Source organism: Musa acuminata, chromosome BXJ2-1, assembly GCF_036884655.1.
Source record: "Musa acuminata AAA Group cultivar baxijiao chromosome BXJ2-1, Cavendish_Baxijiao_AAA, whole genome shotgun sequence".
In the NCBI taxonomy this organism is placed as follows: Eukaryota; Viridiplantae; Streptophyta; class Magnoliopsida; order Zingiberales; family Musaceae; genus Musa; species Musa acuminata.
In genome coordinates this window covers 10,148,680-10,167,500 of record NC_088338.1, presented here as the reverse complement: position 1 = coordinate 10,167,500, position 18,821 = coordinate 10,148,680, and the positions used below count along the sequence as shown (strand labels likewise).

At 36.0% G+C, this 18,821-nt stretch overlaps 2 protein-coding genes across 2 annotated transcripts; both read left to right on the top strand.

The window, feature by feature from the left end:
- Positions 1-3,899: 3,899 nt before the first annotated feature.
- LOC135598864 (glutathione S-transferase U17-like) lies at positions 3,900-4,984 on the top strand. Its single transcript, XM_065093280.1, has 2 exons — positions 3,900-4,341; positions 4,442-4,984. The coding sequence occupies exons 1-2, from the start codon at positions 3,967-3,969 to the stop codon at positions 4,793-4,795; spliced, it is 729 nt and encodes a 242-aa protein (XP_064949352.1). The 5' UTR covers positions 3,900-3,966; the 3' UTR covers positions 4,796-4,984.
- A 4,960-nt stretch (positions 4,985-9,944) lies between these two features.
- On the top strand, positions 9,945-10,954 carry LOC135598863 (glutathione S-transferase U17-like). The gene is made up of 2 exons (XM_065093278.1): positions 9,945-10,307; positions 10,408-10,954. The coding sequence occupies exons 1-2, from the start codon at positions 9,981-9,983 to the stop codon at positions 10,759-10,761; spliced, it is 681 nt and encodes a 226-aa protein (XP_064949350.1). The 5' UTR covers positions 9,945-9,980; the 3' UTR covers positions 10,762-10,954.
- The last annotated feature ends 7,867 nt before the right edge of the window (positions 10,955-18,821 follow it).

Here is an 18,821-nt window from a genome sequence, read left to right as displayed (position 1 = left end):
GAGGTAAGATAATATTAGATAAGTTTAATCGTTTCTTATTCAAAGTAGGCTTACAGATATTTATAGATTACCCTATATAGTTAGACTTTTTAGTATTCATCCTAGACTTAAAAAATTTATACTGAAATCCTTATAATTTTGATAGTAAAATATTTAATCTTATTTATTCTAACGTTATCGATTTTATCGATAGAAGATACGATATATGATGGCATATATATGAATGTCACAAAAATGATAGGTAAAAAAATAATTTCAATGATGGTAGTAGGCTAATTACATATTTCCCCTTAGACCTCTTTAGTATCTTTGTCTCTAGACTTCAAAAATTTATATTGAAATTCCTATTATTATGAAAGTAACACATTGAATCCCATTTACCATAATGTCGTTGGCTTTATTAATGGAAGATACAGCACATGATGACATGTGTATAAATGGCAAAAAGATAATTTCAATAGTGGTGGCATGTTAACTATAGATTACCCCATATAATTAGACCTCTTTAACATCCTGATTCCTATACTTCAAAAATTTACATTAAAATTTTTATAGTTATGAAAGTAAAATATTTAACCCTATTTACCTTAATGCTTCCGGTTTTACCGATGGAAGATACAATATGTGACAGCATGTGTATGAATGACATAAAAACGATTGGCAAAAAAAAAATTTCAATGGTAATGGAGGATGGTGGTAGTTGGCTTTGTCGAGGTTGATTCAAACATCGATGATAAGGAGGAAGAGGAGGGAGGTAAGGCATTTGTGTCGGCCCCAAACCACTCTGTCTCATCTTCCTCCTCCAACGCAACTCTATATTCACATTGATGTCGGAGAAGGAAGAAGAGGTAAGTGAGATATCTACATTAGCGTAATACTCAAATCCTTGGATGGTCGTTTCATCAAGTGGCACAACGGATTCGAGGAAGGGGTAATGGGTAGCGAGAAGGAGGGAGAGGTTGCAAGCAAGCTCGGTGAAGACGCACGCCTACTTCAAGCTCTCGAGCTTTAGTTGGCATGCGAATGGTGTGTATGCCCCGGCCATAGCGACATGGTTGCCATTGACTTCCAAATCAATTTTGCCCATAACTAGAGGGGATTTAATCAGATGATAAGAAGTGATCACCGCACAAAATAGGAAAGGCAACAAACTCTCATCCTCTTTCCCACTCACCTCTAGTGCCATGGTGGTGGGGGAAAGTATCAGAAAGATGGTAGCAATGGAAACAATGAGCGAGATGATGAAGAAATGATGGATTGCTACATTGTAATTAGCCTTCGAATTGGGAATCGTCATTTTGGCTAGTGTTTTGAGATCAATCAACTGCATCCACTCTACCTCACTTGCCTCCTCTTCCTCCTCCCTCCTCATCATTGGTGATGCAGATATCTCACCCACCTCTTCTTCTTCCTCCAGTGCTGATGCATATGCAAAGTGATGCTAGAAGAGGTAGAGCGATGCACTACTAATGCAAATGCAGATGCCTCACCTCCCTTTTCTTCCTCCTCTGACACCAACACATATGCTTCATCACCCTACCTTATCTTCCTCCTCATCGTCGATGTTCGAATTGATATTGACAATATCGACTATCGTGTTATTATCATTGAACACCACAACAACAACCACCCACTGTGCCATCGTTCATCACCACAATTGAAATTATCTTTTTGTCCTTCATTTTCATATCATTCTTACGTGAGCTATCACGTATTGTATCTTATATTGGTAAAGCTGATAACATTAGGATTAGTGAGGGTATATATTTCACTGTCATAATTATAGAGATTTTAATATAATTTTTTTAAAATTTAAAAACTAGAATGCTAAAGTGATCTAATTACAGGAGATAATTTATAATTAGCCCGCCTACTATGGTACCACTCCCTTATGGAGGATCGATAGACATTACCCCTAACATATTGCCTTATTGATATGGAGGAATTTCATACATTAATTAATATAAATTATTTATTATAAAATTTTAAAATTATATGGATACGTCAATTCTAATTATTTTAAAATTTATTATTTATTTGTAGCAAAAAAAATAAAATTTTTGAATGAACACTAATTTCACTAAAAAAAACCTTTACTATAGCTAAATATCCTTTTTTTTCCTGCTAAATATTTCTACAAAGTATGCCTTTTTTGAGATTGACATTAAAAAATATTTTTTAATAAAAATATTAATATGTGTGAGATGAAATGAAATGAACTAAGAGATTCTTAAAATTGATAGAGTTATATAAGGTTGATTTGGTATATGATCTGACATATAATAATCCTAATTAATTTGATCAAAATTTATTAATATTCAAAATTTGACATATTATTATACCGAGGTGGACAAATTTTTATATGACAGCCAAAATAAAAAAAAGATTGAATCAGTCAAACTATAATTTGATTAAATGAAGATGAATTTTCCCCCGATAGATAGACACAGGTGGGTAAACTATCTTGTAATAAAAAAGATGAACTTGCAATACGAATATATTGCATGTTTGAAGCCAAGATTATATATTAACTATAACAAAGTTCATGAAAACCAACTGTACGTGCAATATGAATGTAGTAACGAGGGCACAGTTAGGAGGCATATTTCATACCAAGAAGATGAACAAAACCCTTACATTACCTGCAAAATTCTCAAAAAATAATCTTGAAATCTCACATGCATGAAGGATGATAAGGAACATGTTGGTGATCAATCACCATCCAATACCTATCTCCACGCGGAGACAACGTAGAAAGAAAAGATCTTAGTCACCCTCTTTGCTCTATGGACAATAATCCCCATGGACTTTTTTTTTTTTTTGAGAAAAATCAATATCCAAAAAGAATCTCGGACTAACTTGAATGTTAGAGGGACCGAGTCAGGAAACTTCTCTCAACATTGGTCTTAGTACATGTAACACTTCGGAGGATCGACTTCCCACCTCGGAGCCACTCCAGAATCACCTACACTCTTATGCTTTCGGGTTTGGATAATATCGGGTTGACTCGGATGTCGACGACGAAATCCCCTAACAAAGGACAAGCAAATTTAACAAATTGTAATTACAAGAAAAAAAAAGATTTTACAATAATCATGTATTGCATGCGCAAATGATCCATGCACATGCATAATAATAATGTCATTTAGAAAGAAGCGAACTGATCCTAATCATTTATACATGCATCTTATCATTCATTATGTTACAGTTGGTTCACTCGCATACTGAAACGTGATGGACAATAAGCATTCATTCATGGCGTTTGATGGTTAATGCAAATAAAAAAAGAAACAACTTTGGAAAGTGAGGAATATATAGTATGATAGTCATAACTTTCTCACCCTCACAAAGTATAAAACGGTGTAGAATAGTCATAGATGATTGCTACTAAATAAACGAAATACAAATTATCATAAGCGAAGAGTGTACGAGAATAAAGGGTCGTAACTTATATATATAATATCCTTAATTTTCTTTATAAATCAAGATATCTTGGGCAGATATTTGAATTGTTTATTATTTTCCTTGTAATGATTTTTTCAGTTACCTCTTTCAAATTTCAACTTTGCGTCATTTATTTCTTGAATTGGTTTAAGAGATTTTAATTAGAGCATAAAATATATTTGGTGAAGACGAATGCATTAAGAAAAAGTAGGTGAAGGTGTATGTACTTTGTGTACAAACATTTGGTGGTTGTCTTTGATTACCATTCGATTCGGCTTGCGGTAGTTCACCGATTTCAAATCAAATTAGAATTAGTCCTATGTTTCGATTTTTTATTTTGAAAACTAGGAAACGATCGTTTGGTCAAACATGGAGTCAAAAGTTCTACTTTGTTCATGGAAACAAAATTAGATGTGGAATCTGATGAATACGGGGACTCCCTGCGTCGTCATTGCAGACGCACGCTTTATTTCTATAGCAATTCATTGTTGCCTTGTTGCTCAAGAAGCATCAACCTTTATTATGTATACGAACGAAGCCCAGGCGTTGCTGCCTCTCATACCGAAGACAATGGCAGCGGCGGCAGGAGAAGTGAGGCTGATCGGGGCGTGGCCGAGCCCGTTCGTGCTGCGCCCGAGGGTCGCCCTCAACCTGAAGGGGGTGGAGTACGAGTTCCTGCAGGAGAAGTTCGGGGAGAAGAGCGAGCTGCTTCTGAGATCCAACCCTGTGTACAAGAAGGTCCCCGTCCTCCTCCACCACGACAAGCCCGTCTGCGAGTCGATGATCATCGTAGAGTACGTCGACGGGGCCTGGGCTAATTTCGGCCACGCCATCTTGCCGGCCGACCCCTATGAGCGCGCCCTCAACCGCTTCTGGGCCGTCTACATCGACGACAAGGTTCGCATGCCTCCATCAATTTCTGACCTCTGTTTTCTTGGTCTATAAATTTTCTACGATCATCGACATGAATGATGATGACTGAATCCTCTGCACGCAGTGGTTCCCGTCAATGTTCGGCATCGCAAAGGCTGAAACAGAGGAGGCCGAGGCCGAATCCGCGGAGCAAGCGCGGGCCGGGCTGAAGCTGCTCGAGGAGGCGTTCGAGAAGCTGAGCAAAGGCAAAGCCTTCTTCGGCGGGGACACCATCGGCTACGTCGACATCGCCCTCGGCGCCCACCTGGGGTGGGCGAAGGTGATCGAGCAGACGACCGGCCTCAAGTTGTTCGACGAGGAGAAGACGCCTCTGCTCGCGGTTTGGGCGGAGAGGTTCTGCAACCACAAGGCCGTGAAGGAGGTGATGCCGGAGACGGAGAAGCTGATGGAGTACGCCAAGATGCGTCTGGGGAAATAGAAGGAGTCTCCTGAAATTAAAGACAAGGAATCGTGGTTGTCACTTGGAGTGGCTTCAGGATCTCGCTGTTGTGGTGAAATCCGTGGAGAATAATGTCACCGACAGTAGTTTTCTGTGAGGTGGCCTTTTTGTGTTTGCTCATGATGTTGTGTCGGTGATCAATAAAGGATACCATTGTGTTGGATTCGATGGGCGATCTCCAAAGGTTGCTTTGACTTTTTTGTTCTCGTATATTATCGTCAGCACATAACTACCCATTTTCATGAATTGGTATGTAATTTTGATAAAAATACTTGTTCACAACCATACTCACCTACGATCATTGGCATATCATCCGTGCCTCCTCTATGACCTTCCACTCCCCATGACTTTCAACACTATCGCTATCATCTCGCCCTTGACTATTTATCTATTCTGTTTTTATTGCAACCTTCGTTATACTCTTTTGTGTCACTACTATCAAATCGTCACTACCACCTCGCTCTCCATTGGTTGCCAAAAGCAAAAGGGGTGACAGTGGTGAAGAGGAAGAGCTCCTTGTCACTAATGAGAAGAGACGGGATAATAATGACTAAGGCGGAGGAGGCGGCTACTTGAAAGCAAGGTGGCTATGGTGGTGGCAATAATTTGTTTTGTAGCTAAAAGCAAGGGTGGTGCGGAAAGATATTTTCATGAAAGTGAAAACAAAGGGTATCGTAAAACCTAATTAGAGAGACAACGTAAGATACATGCCCAACAATAAATATTATTTTAGGTAAAATATAAAAAAATCATTGGAAGAGGAAGACGAACAGAGTTGTGTTAGACAATAAATTTATTTTATCTTAATAAACAAACTCAATTATCAAAAATTTTAAATTAAATATTGGATTTATTATAAGGTCACAAGAGAGATTAGAAGAAAGAAAAGGGAAGCAAGTAGTTAAGGAATATAGGACGAAGCAATACTATGCCTCGATAAAGCCAAGCTCGTACACATTGGATTGTACAACTTATGCGAGACGACAAACTTAACAATGTGGTAAGATAATATTAAATAAGCTTAATTATTTTTTATTCAAAGTAGGCCCATTATAGGACTAATTATAGATTTTCTTATATAGTTGGACCTTTTTAGTGTTCATATCTATACTTAAAAAATTTATATTGAAATCCTTATAATTATGATAGTGAAATATTTAATCTCATTTATCTTAATGTCATCGGCTTTATCTATAGAAGATATAATATGTGACAGCATGTACATGAATGACACAAAAACGATAGGTAAAAAGGTAATTTCAATGATCGTGGTGGGCTAATTATATATTACCTCTTATAGTTAGACCTCCTTAACATCCTTGTCTTTAGACTTCAAAATTTTATATTGAAATCCCTATGAAAGTGACATATTGAACCCTATTTACCCTAATGTCATCGGTGTTACTAACAGAAGATACAGCTCGTGACGACACGTGCATAAATGATAAGAAAACGATGGGCAAAAAGATAATTTCAATAGTGATAACAGGCTAATTATATATTACCCCATATAGTTAGACTTATTTAGCATCCCGATCCCTATATTTTAAAAAATTATATTACAATTCCTATAGTTATGAAAGTGAAATATTTAACTCAATTTACCTTAATGTCATCAGCTTTGTCGATGGAAGATACAACACGTGATACCACATGTATGAATAAAGCAAAAACGATAGGCAAAAAGGTAATTTCATTGGTAATGACAGATGGTGGCACCGTGGGTAGCTATTGTGGCAGTGATTAGCGACAACAACATAGTAGTTAACTTTGCCGATGTTGATTCGAATATCGACAATGAGGACGAAGAGGAGGGAGGTAAGGCATTTGTGTTGGCATCGTACCACTCTACCTCATCTTCCTCCTCCAACGTTGCTCTACATTTACATCGACGTCAAAGAAGGAAGAGGAGGCAAGTGAGACATCTACGTTAGCGACATACTTAAATCCTCGAATGGCGACTTCATCCAGTGGCATGGTGGATTTAAGGAAGGGGTAATGGGTAGCGAGAAGGAGGGAGAGGTTGCAAGCAAGCTCAGTGAAGAGGCGTGTCTACTTCAAGCTCTCGAGCTTTAGTTGACATGCAAATGACACATACGCCCTGATCACAATGGTGTGGTTGCCTTCTAAGTCAACTCTGCCCACAACCGGAGGGGATTCGATCAAATGACAAGGATTGATCACCACACAAAATGAAGGCCCATACAGTATAGATTTGATGACAGGAGAGACAACAAAGTCTCATCCTCCTTCCCTCTCACCTCTAGTGTCATGGTGGGTGAGTGAGATGATGAAGAAACAATGAATTACTCCATTGCAATTAGCCTTCGGATTGGGAATCACCAATTTAGCTAGTGTTTCAAGATTGATCAACCGTATCCACTCGACCTCACCTACCTCCTCTTCCTCCTCTCTCTTTGTCGTCGGTGATGCAGATGCCTCACCTACCTCTTCTTATTCTTCCAGTGCTGATGCAAATGCAAACCGACGTTAGAAGAGGCAGAGTGGTGCACTACTAATGCAGATGCCTCACCTCCCTCCTCTTCCTCTAGTGCACTACCTACACCGATGCTTCATCACTCTACCTCCTCTTTCTCTTCATCATCGATGTTTGAATCAATATCGGCTAGGCTAATCATCACATCGTTGTCACCGACCACCACCGTAATTGCCACCCATGGTGTCACTGTTCACCACCACCATTGAAATTACGATGCTACCATTCGCCACCACTATTGAAATTACTTTTGTCTATCGCTTTCGTGTCATTCATGCATGAGCTATCACGTGCTGTATCTTCCGTTGGTAAAGATGACGACATTATGGTAAATAAGATTATATATTTTACTTTCATAACTATAAGAATTTTAATATAATTTTTTTATGTCTAGGAATTGAAATGCTAAAAATGTCTCTTATATAATTAGCCCGCCTATGTACCATTCTCTTATGGAGGATTGATAGACGTTACCCCTAACATATTGCTATATTGATATAGAGGAGTTTTATACATTATTTAATATAAATTATTTATAATAAAATTTTAAAATTATATAGATATGTCAATTCTGATTATTTTAAAATTTAAAATTTATTTATTGCAAAAAACTAAAATTTTTGAATGAACACTAATTTCACTAAAAAGAACCTTTACTATAGCTAAATATCTTTTTATTCCCTTCTAAATATTTCTACAAAGCATGCGTTTATTAGATTGACATTAAAAAATATTTTTTTAATAAAAATATTAATATGTGTGAGATGAAAAGAGATGAACTAAGAGATTCTTAAAATTGATAGAGTTATAAAAGGTTGATTTGGTATCTGATCTTCAAATTTTGACATATTATTATACCGAGGTGGATAAATTTTTATATGACTTGAGTCAAAATAAAAAAAGATTGAACCAGTCAAACTATAAATTGATTAAATGAAGATAGATAGACACAGGTAGGTAAGCTATCTTGTAACAAACAAGATGAACTTGCAATACGAATATATTGCATGTTTGAAGCCCTAAAAGTAATGATTATATATTAACTACAACAAAGTTCATGAAAACCAACTATACGTGCAATATGAATATAGTAAGGAGGGCACAATTAGAAGGAGGCATATTTCATACCAAGAACGATGAATAAAATCCTTACATTACCTGCAAAATTCTCAAAAAAATTTTGATTCTAATATTGAAATCTTATCACTGAAGGATAATAAGAAATATGTTGGCGGCCGATCACCATCCGACACCTATTGTCATATGGAGATGACGTTAAAAGAAAAAATCTCAGTCACTCTCCGTTTACTCATCGACGTGGACAATAATCTAATGGGATGGTTTGGACCTATATTTTCTTTAACCCACATGGATAAAACATTAGAGAAAGATGTTAGGGTAGATGCTGACTATCCCCTTCATAGACTAGGTATAAAAGCTAACTCTCAGCATTATGCTAAGGGACTTTTTTTTTGATAAAAACTAATATCTCAAAAAAAATCTCAAACTAACTTAAACGTTAGAAGGATCGAGTTAGGAAACTTATCTCGACGTCGGTCTTAGTGCAGGCGATGGTTCGGAGGATTGACTTCCCACCTCGGAATCACTCCAGAATCATCTTAGAGCCACTTAGAACACTCTTATGGCTTCGGGTTTGGACAATATCAGGTTGAATCGGACGTCAACGATATTACAATAACAAAGGATAAACAAATTTAACAAGTTTTAATTACAAGAAAAAAAGAAATGATTTTACAATAATCATGTATTGCACGCGCAAATGATCCATGCACATGCATAATAATAATGTCATTTAGAAACAAGCGAACTGATCCTAATCATTTATACATGCATCTTATCATTCATTATGTTACAGTTGGTTCACTCACATACGATTGAAAGATAATGGACAATAACCATTCAGTCATAACTTTCTCACCCTCACAAAGTAGAAAACGGTGTAGAATAGTCATAGATGATTGCTACTAAATAAACTAAATACAAATTATCATAAGCGAAGAGTGTACGAGAATAAAGGGTCGTAACTTATATATATAATATCCTTAATTTTCTTTATAAATCAAGATATCTTGGGCAGATATTTGATTTGTTTATTATTTTCCTTGTAATGATTTTTTCAGTTACCTCTTTCAAATTTCAACTTTGCGTCATTTATTTCTTGAATTGGTTTAACAGATTTTAATTAGAGCATAAAATATATTTGGTGAAGACGAATGCATTAAGAAAAAGTACGTGAAGGTCATTGATAGCTTAGCTATGTACTTTGTGTACAAACATTTGGTTGTAGTCTTGATTACAATTCGATTCGGCTTGCGGTAGTTCACCGATTTCAAATCAAATTAGAATTAGTCCTATGTTTCGATTTTTTATTTTGAAAACTAGGAAACGATCGTTTGGTCAAACATGGAGTCAAAAGTTCTACTTTGTTCATGGAAACAAAATTAGATGTGTAATCTGATGAATACGGGGACTCCCTGCGTCGTCACTGCAGACGCACGCTTTATTTCTATAGCAATTCATCGCTGCCTTTGTTGCCCAAGAAGCAGGACAGCAGCTTCCAAGAAGCATCAACCTTTATTATATATACGAACGAAGCCCAGGCGTTGCTGCCTCTCATACCGAAGAAGGGAGAAGAAGAAGAAGACAATGGCAGCGGCGGCAGGAGAAGTGAGGCTGCTCGGGTGGTGGCCGAGCCCGTTCGTGCTGCGCCCGAGGGTCGCCCTGAACCTGAAGGGGGTGGTGTTCGAGTTCCTGCAGGAGAAGATCGGGGAGAAGAGCGAGCTGCTTCTGAGATCCAACCCTGTGTACAAGAAGGTCCCCGTCCTCCTCCACCACGACAAGCCCGTCTGCGAGTCGATGATCATCGTGGAGTACGTCGACGGGGCCTGGGCTAATTCCGGCCACGCCATCTTGCCGGCCGACCCCTACGAGCGCGCCCTCCACCGCTTCTGGGCCGTCTACATCGACGACAAGGTTCGCATGCCTCCATCAATTTCTGACCTCTGTTTTCTTGGTCTATAAATTTTCTACGATCATCGACATGAATGATGATGACTGAATCCTCTGCACGCAGTGGTTCCCGTCAATGTTCGGCATCGCAAAGGCTGAAACAGAGGAGGCCAAGGCCGAATCCGCAGAGCAAGCGTGGGCCGGGCTGAAGCTGCTCGAGGAGGCGTTTGAGAAGCTGAGCAAGGGCAAAGCCTTCTTCGGCGGGGACATCATCGGTTACGTCGACATCGCTCTCGGTTCCTACCTGGGATGGGCGAAGGTGATCGAGCAGATGACCGGCCTCAAGTTGTTCGACGAGGAGAAGACGCCTCTGCTCGCGGGTTGGGCGGAGAGGTTCTGCACCCATGAGGCCGTGAAGGAGGTGATGCCGGAGACGGAGAAGCTGATGGAGTTCGCCAAGATGCGTCTGGGGAAATAGAAGGAGTCTCCTGCAAATTAAAGATAAGGAATCGTGGTGGTCACTTGGAGTGGCTTCAGGATCTCGCTGTTGTGGTGAAATCCGTGGAGAATAACGTCACCGACAGTAGTTTTCTGTGAGGTGGCCTTTTTGTGTTTGCTCATGATGTTGTGTTGGTGATCAATAAAGGATACCACCATCTTGTTGGATTCGATGGGCGATCTCCAAACGTTGCTTTGACGTTTTTGTTCTCATAGGTTATCGTCAGCACACAACTACCGATCTTCCGAATGCCGTTGGCGAGGCCAACAACTGCTTTTGACAGCCGCCATTAACGCCGCCATCCGAGCCATATATTTCGATCGTTGTCTTGTTCTTATGTCTCACTTCCCACCGTTAAATACGAAGTCAGACTTTGTTGTGTCACGGTAGAGTTCGAAGAGGAGAAGAGGCAACAGCTACAAGCGGAGAAGAGAGTGACATCTATTTTTAAAGTTAGAAATATACTCGTACATATAACTGGTCTTATTTGTGTGGGGATACTAATGTAAGTACTTATTAAAAAATAAACTAGATGATTAATGATATCTTATCATTAGATAATAATTTTGTAGTCTCAATTATATATTTGATCCTTAGACTTAAACATCAAAAAATGTCTTATTTGAATACTCTATATTTTAATATCGGACTAATATGTATGAAAGTTTTGAATCTAGTACAAACGACATTGAGAATGACAACTAACCTTATAAAGTTAATTGAGTATCAATAAAGTATCATCCACTTTTCATATCATAAGAGAAATATCTTGTATGTTCTCACTCATACAAATCTTTAGCCAAGGTCAAATAGATTATGATGAATCCGATAAACGTGAGATTTAAATTGAGAGATAAGTTCTCCGGAAGAATCCGATTAAAGTAAGACTCGGAAGGATTCTATATGGGCCTGACAGCACCATACCCGGTATATGATCTTTAGGATAGTGTATGATGGACTATTGATATACAGTCAATGAGAGCAAACATATTAGTGGATTAGATCCCTGTACTATTTGAGGATTATGACGTGGTGGCCTAGTATTTCAATAGTTGATAAGTTGAGTGAATTATTATACGGATAATAATTCACTAAGTTAGAAGAAATTATGATATGTGCAACTCACAACTAGCTTGGTATTGGGCCTAAAGGGTTAGACACATATAATGGATAACACAACGAATAGAGTATTAGATATGAGATATATGATAAACTCATATTTTAATAGATCCTTGGGAGAGACCAAATAGAGCTTATAATTATTATTGGATGGTGATCTAATATCTATTAAGCTATGGGTAATTGGATAGAGATCTAATACCCTATAAGAAGGATCCATTAGGGTTAATTAAAAGAGACTATAAATAAGAGTTGGGACTTAGTAGGTTATAGGTTGGACCCCTTTTAGCTGCCACCCTCCTCATCTCCTCCCCCCTTCTTCCTCCAGACCCTGGCCCCTCTCTATTGCAAGAGGACAATAAAAGGGATCGATCCCTTCTTGTCTACTACTACGTGGTGGTGTGCAATCGTGAGGAAAGAACATGCTGCACGAGGAGGTACGTCGTTGTAGCATTCATCGTGTCGGTCATCGCTAGAAAGGTGTTTGTGAGAGCTCCTTCATCCATAGACTAGGATCTGTGATCTTTAGGGGATATATGAGTTCTCTTAGGTAAGAATGTCTCAAACCCTTTTATGCGGTTTTTATCGTTTTGAGCTTTACGCTCTCGTTCATCATACGATGATCTGATAAAATTGTTTTGGGAAACTAATTTTTATTTTTATTTTTCGCTCAACATGTGATAGTATCTAAGGATTTCCAACAAGCTGCCTAAGCCACATAGAGGGAGTCAACATAAAAGATGGAATATGGAGCGAAGGCACGAAACTTTTTCTTGGACAGAGGTCATGAACATGAACTCTTATAGAGGTAAGATGGGATCATATCGTCCGATAGGTCCCTCATTTTGATAGAGTAGACTTATCCTACATGGTACTAAAGACGAAGGGAGTTTCAAGGCATATGTACCTTATCTTGATGAAGTATTTGACGGAGGAACTAAGGTGACTCAACTTGCGAATGTGAAGTTGGGGCCAGAAGGCCTTGGCATGGCATAAGAGGATGCAAATGTATATTCTCTTAAAGAATATGCCGTAATATTATCATTTAAGTTACTATGAAGGAAGTGGTGCATAGTGGATATTGTGTCAGTGGGGGTAGAGACCCATGATCCAAATAATGGTACAATAATTTCAACAAAGTTGATGTACTTCGAGAGCTGCTATACGACAAACTATCCTAGAGTTATAGTTCGTTCGGGTGTGACCTAAGCGAGGGTGGACGAAAGTCTGCCAAGGGAGTGAACGCAATCAAAGATGGCAATGTTACTAGGAGACGACATAGTGTAGCGGATCATGGTAGAACAATTCGAGGTAATACAACAGACACGAGATAGGTTCGATGAGGGATTATGTCATACAGAGGTATGATCGAGAGCTATTGGGAGCTTCACATCGGTGAGCTATGTCATACAGAGGTATGTATATATATATATATATATATATATATATATATATATATATATGTATATATATATATATGTATATATATATATATATGTATATATATATATATATGTATATGTATATATATATATGTATATGTATATATATATATATGTATATATATTTATATATATGTATATATATATTTATATATGTATATATATATATATGTACATATATATACATATATATATATGTACATATATATATGTATATATATGTACATATATGTATGTATATATATGTACATATATGTACATATATATATGTATATATATATAAATATATATATATATGTGCAAATATATATATGTATATATATCTATATATGTATATATATGTATACATATATATATATATATATATATATATATATATATATATATATATATATGTATACATATATATATATATGTATATATATATATATATGTATACATATATATATATATGTATATATATATATGTATATTTATATTTATATATATGTATACATATATATATATATATATATGTATGTATATATATATATATATATGTATATATATATATATATATATATATATATATATATGTATACATATATACATATAAATTCGATATTTATAAAAAAATTATTACTATTAAACTTTTAGATGTATCCTTTTTTATCACCTTGATAAAAATATTCCTTCACCACCATTCTCACCTCTGATCATTAGCATATCATCGGTGCCTCCTTTACGAACTTTCACTCCCCCATGACTCAACGCTATCACCACCACCTCGCTCTCGATTAATTGTCTTCTCCAATTTTGTTACAACCTTCTTTAGACTCCTTTGCGGCACTATTATCAGATTGTCACTACTATCCCGCTCTCCATTGGCTGCCAAAAGCAGAAGAGGTGACATTGGTGAAGATGAAAAGCTCCTGATCGCTAATGAGAAAAGACGAGACAATAATGATGAAGGCGGAGGAGGCGGCTACTCGAGAGCAGGGTGGCAATGGTGTTGACAATAATTTGTTTATAGCTAAGAGCAAGGGTGGTGCCGAAAGATATTTTCGTTAAAGTGATAAAAAAAAAAGGGTGTCATAAAAACTAATTAGAGAAACATGATACACACCCAACAATAAATATTATTTTAGGTAAAATATAAAAAAAAAATCACTGGAAGAAGAAGATGAACAGAGTTAGGTTAGACAATAAATTTATTTTATCTTAATAAAAACTCAATCATCATTTTAAAAATTTTAAATTAAAAATTAGATTTTTTTTAATGTCATAAGAGAGATTAGAAGAAAGAAAAAGAAAAGGGAAGTAGGTAGCCAAGGAATATAGGACGAGAAGCCATGCTCTTGCACATTAGATTGCACAACTTATGCGAGAGGACAAACTTAATAATGAGGTAAGATAATATTAGATAAGTTTAATCGTTTCTTATTCAAATTAGGCCTATAGCTATTTATAGATTACCCTGTATAGTTAGACTTTTTAGTATTCATCTTAGACTTAAAAAATTTATACTAAAATCCTTATAATTATGATAGTAAAATATTTAATCTTATTTATTCTAACGTTATCGATTTTATCGATAGAAGATATGATATATGATAGCAGATATATTTATGTCACAAAAAATGATAGGTAAAAGGATAATTTCAATGATGGTGGTAGGCTAATTACATATTATCCCTTATAGTTAGACCTCTTTAGTATATTTGTCTCCAGACTTAAAATTTTTTTAATGAAATTCCTATTATTATGAAAATAACACATTGAATCCCATTTACCATAACGTCGTTGGCTTTATTAATGGAAGATACAGCACATGACGACATGTGTATGAATGGTAAGAAAATAATTGGCAAAAAGATAATTTCAATAGTAGTGGTATGCTAATTATATATTACCCCATATAATTAGACTTCTTTAACATCTTGATTCCTATACTTCAAAAATTTACATTAAAATTTCTATAGTTATGAAAGTGAAATATTTAGCCCATTTACCTTAATGCTTCCGGTTTTACCGATGAAAGATACAATATTTGACAGCATATGTATGAATGACACAAAAACGATTGGCAAAAAGAAAATTTCAATGGTAATGGCGGATGGTGGTGGTTGGCTTTGTCGAGGTTGATTCAAACATCAATGATAAAGAGGAAGAGGAGGGAGGTAAGGCATTTGTATCGGCCTCGAACCACCCTGTCTCATCTTCCTCCTCCAACACTACTCTATATTTGCATCGATGTCAGAGAAGGAAGAAGAGATAAGTGAGATATCTACATTAGCGTAATACTCAAATCCTTGGATGGTCGTTTCGTTTAGTGGCACGATGGATTCGAGGAAGGGATAATGGGTAGCGAGAAGGAGGGAGAGGTTGTAAGCGAGCTCGGTGAAGACGCATACCTACTTCAAGCTCTCGAGCTTTAGTCGCGGTGTGAATGGCGTGTATGCCCCGGCCATAGCGACATGGTTGCCGATTGACTTCCAAATCAACTTTGCCCATAACTAGAGGGGATTTGATCATATGATAAGAATTGATCACCGCATAAAATAGGAAAGGTAACAAACTCTCATCCTCCTTCCCACTCACCTCTAGTTCCATGATGGTGGGGGAAAGTATCACAAAGATGGTAGCAATGGAAACAATGAGCGAGATGATGAAGAAATGATGGATTGCTACATTGTAATTAGCCTTCGAATTGGGAATCGTCATTTTGGCTAGTGTTTTGAGATCAATCAACTACATCCACTCTACCTCACTTCCCTCCTCATCATTGGTGATGCAGATACCTCACCCACCTCTTCTTCTTCCTCCAGTGCTGATGCAGATGCAAAGTAATGCTAGAAGAGGTAGAGCGATGCACTACTAATGCAGATGCCTCACCTCACTCCTCTTCCTCCTCTGAAACCAACACATATGCTTCATCACTCTACCTCATCTTCCTCCTCATCGTCGATGTTCGAATTGATATTGACAATATCGACTATCGTGTTATTATCATTGAACACCACAACAACAACCACCCACTGTGCCATCGTTCATCACCACCATTGAAATTATCTTTTTGTCCATCGTTTTAATATCATTCTTACGTGAGCTATCACGTATTGTATCTTATATTGGTAAAGCTAATAACATTAGGATTAGTGAGAGTATATATTTCACTTTCATAATTATAGAGATTTTAATATATTTTTTTTTAAATTTTAAAACTAGAATGCTAAAGTAATCTAATTACAAGAGATAATTTATAATTAGCCCACCTACTATGGTACCACTCCCTTACGGAGGATTGATAGACATTACCCCTAACATATTGTCTTATTGATATGGAGGAATATCATACATTAATTAATATAAATTATTTATTATAAAATTTTAAAATTATATGGATACATCAATTCTGATTATTTTAAAATTTATTATTTATTTGTAGCAAAAAAATAAAATTTTTGAATGAACACTAATTTCACTAAAAAAAACCTTTACTATAGCTAAATATCTTTTTTTTTCCTGCTAAATATTTCTACAAAGTATGCCTTTTTTGAGATTGACATTAAAAAATATTTTTTAATAAAAATATTAATATGTGTGAGATGAAATGAAATGAACTAAGAGATTCTTAAAATTGATAGAGTTATATAAGGTTGATTTGGTATATGATCTGATATATAATAATCCTAATTAATTTGATCAAAATTTATTAATATTCAAAATTTGACATATTATTATACCGAGGTGGACAAATTTTTATATGACAGTCAAAATAAAAAAAGATTGAATCAGTCAAACTATAATTTGATTAAATGAAGATGAATTTTCCCACGACAGATAGACACAGGTGGGTAAACTATCTTGTAATAAAAAAGATGAACTTGCAATACGAATATATTGCATGTTTGAAGCCAAGTAAAGATTATATATTAACTACAACAAAGTTCATGAAAACCAATTGTACGTGCAATATGAATATAGTAACGAGGGCACAATTAGGAGGAGGCATATTTCATACCAAGAATATGAACAAAACCCTTACATTACCTGCAAAATTCTCAAAAAATAATCTTGAAATCTCACATGCATGAAGGATGATGAGGAACATGTTGGTGATCAATCACCATCCGACACCTATCACCTCGTGGAGATAACATAGAAAGAAAAGATCTTAGTCACCCTCTTTGCTCCGTGGATAATAATCCAATGGAGGTAGTTTGGGCCTATCTCTCCTTCACCCATATGTACAAAATGTTAAAGGGTGACATTGGGGTAGACGCAAACTATACCCTCTATAGATAAGGAATAAAAGCTAACTCTCGGCATAATCCTGATAGACTTTTATTTTTTTGAGAAAAATCAATACCCAAAAAGAACCTCGGACTAACTTAAATGTTGGAGGGACCGAGTCAGGAAACTTCTCTCGACATCGGTAGTCTTAGTACATGTGACACTTTGGAAGATCAACTTCCCACCTTGGAGCTACTCCAGAATCACCTACAACCTTCGGGTTTGGATAATATCGGGTTGACTCGGACGTCGACGACGAAATGCCCTAACAAAGGACAAACAAATTGAACAAGTTTTAATTACAAGAAAAAAAAAGATTTTACAATAATCATGTATTGCATGCGCAAATGATCCATGCACATGCATAATAATAATGTCATTTAGAAACAAGCGAACTGATCCTAATCATTTATACATGCATCTTATCATTCATTATGTTACAGTTGGTTCACTCACATACGATTGAAAGATAATGGACAATAACCATTCAGTCATAACTTTCTCACCCTCACAAAGTAGAAAACGGTGTAGAATAGTCATAGGTGATTGCTACTAAATAAACTAAATACAAATTATCATAAGCGAAGAGTGTACGAGAATAAAGGGTCGTAACTTATATATATTATATCCTTAATTTTCTTTATAAATCAAGATATCTTGGGCAGATATTTGAATTGTTTATTATTTTCCTTGTAATGATTTTTCAGTTACCTCTTTCAAATTTCAACTTTGCGTCATTTATTTCTTGAATTGGTTTAAGAGATTTTAATTAGAGCATAAACTGTATTTGGTGAAGACGAATGCATTAAGAAAAAGTACGTGAAGGTCATTGATAGCTTAGCTATGTGCTTTGTGTACAAACATTTGGTCGTAGTCTTGATTACCATTCGATTCGGCTTGCGGTAGTTCACCGATTTCAAATCAAATTAGAATTAGTCCTATGTTTCGATTTTTTATTTTGAAAACTAGGAAACGATCATTTTGGTTTTAAATCATATATATATATATATATATATATATATATATATATATATATATATATATATATGTATGTATGTATGTATGTATGTATGTATGTATAAATCACGTATACAACTATGGTACAGAGGCTAAAATATTAAATTTAAATCAATTAATATGGATTCAAGTCAAAAGAGATATTTAGTTGGTTTAAAAATTTTAAAAATTTATTTCTTTATGCCA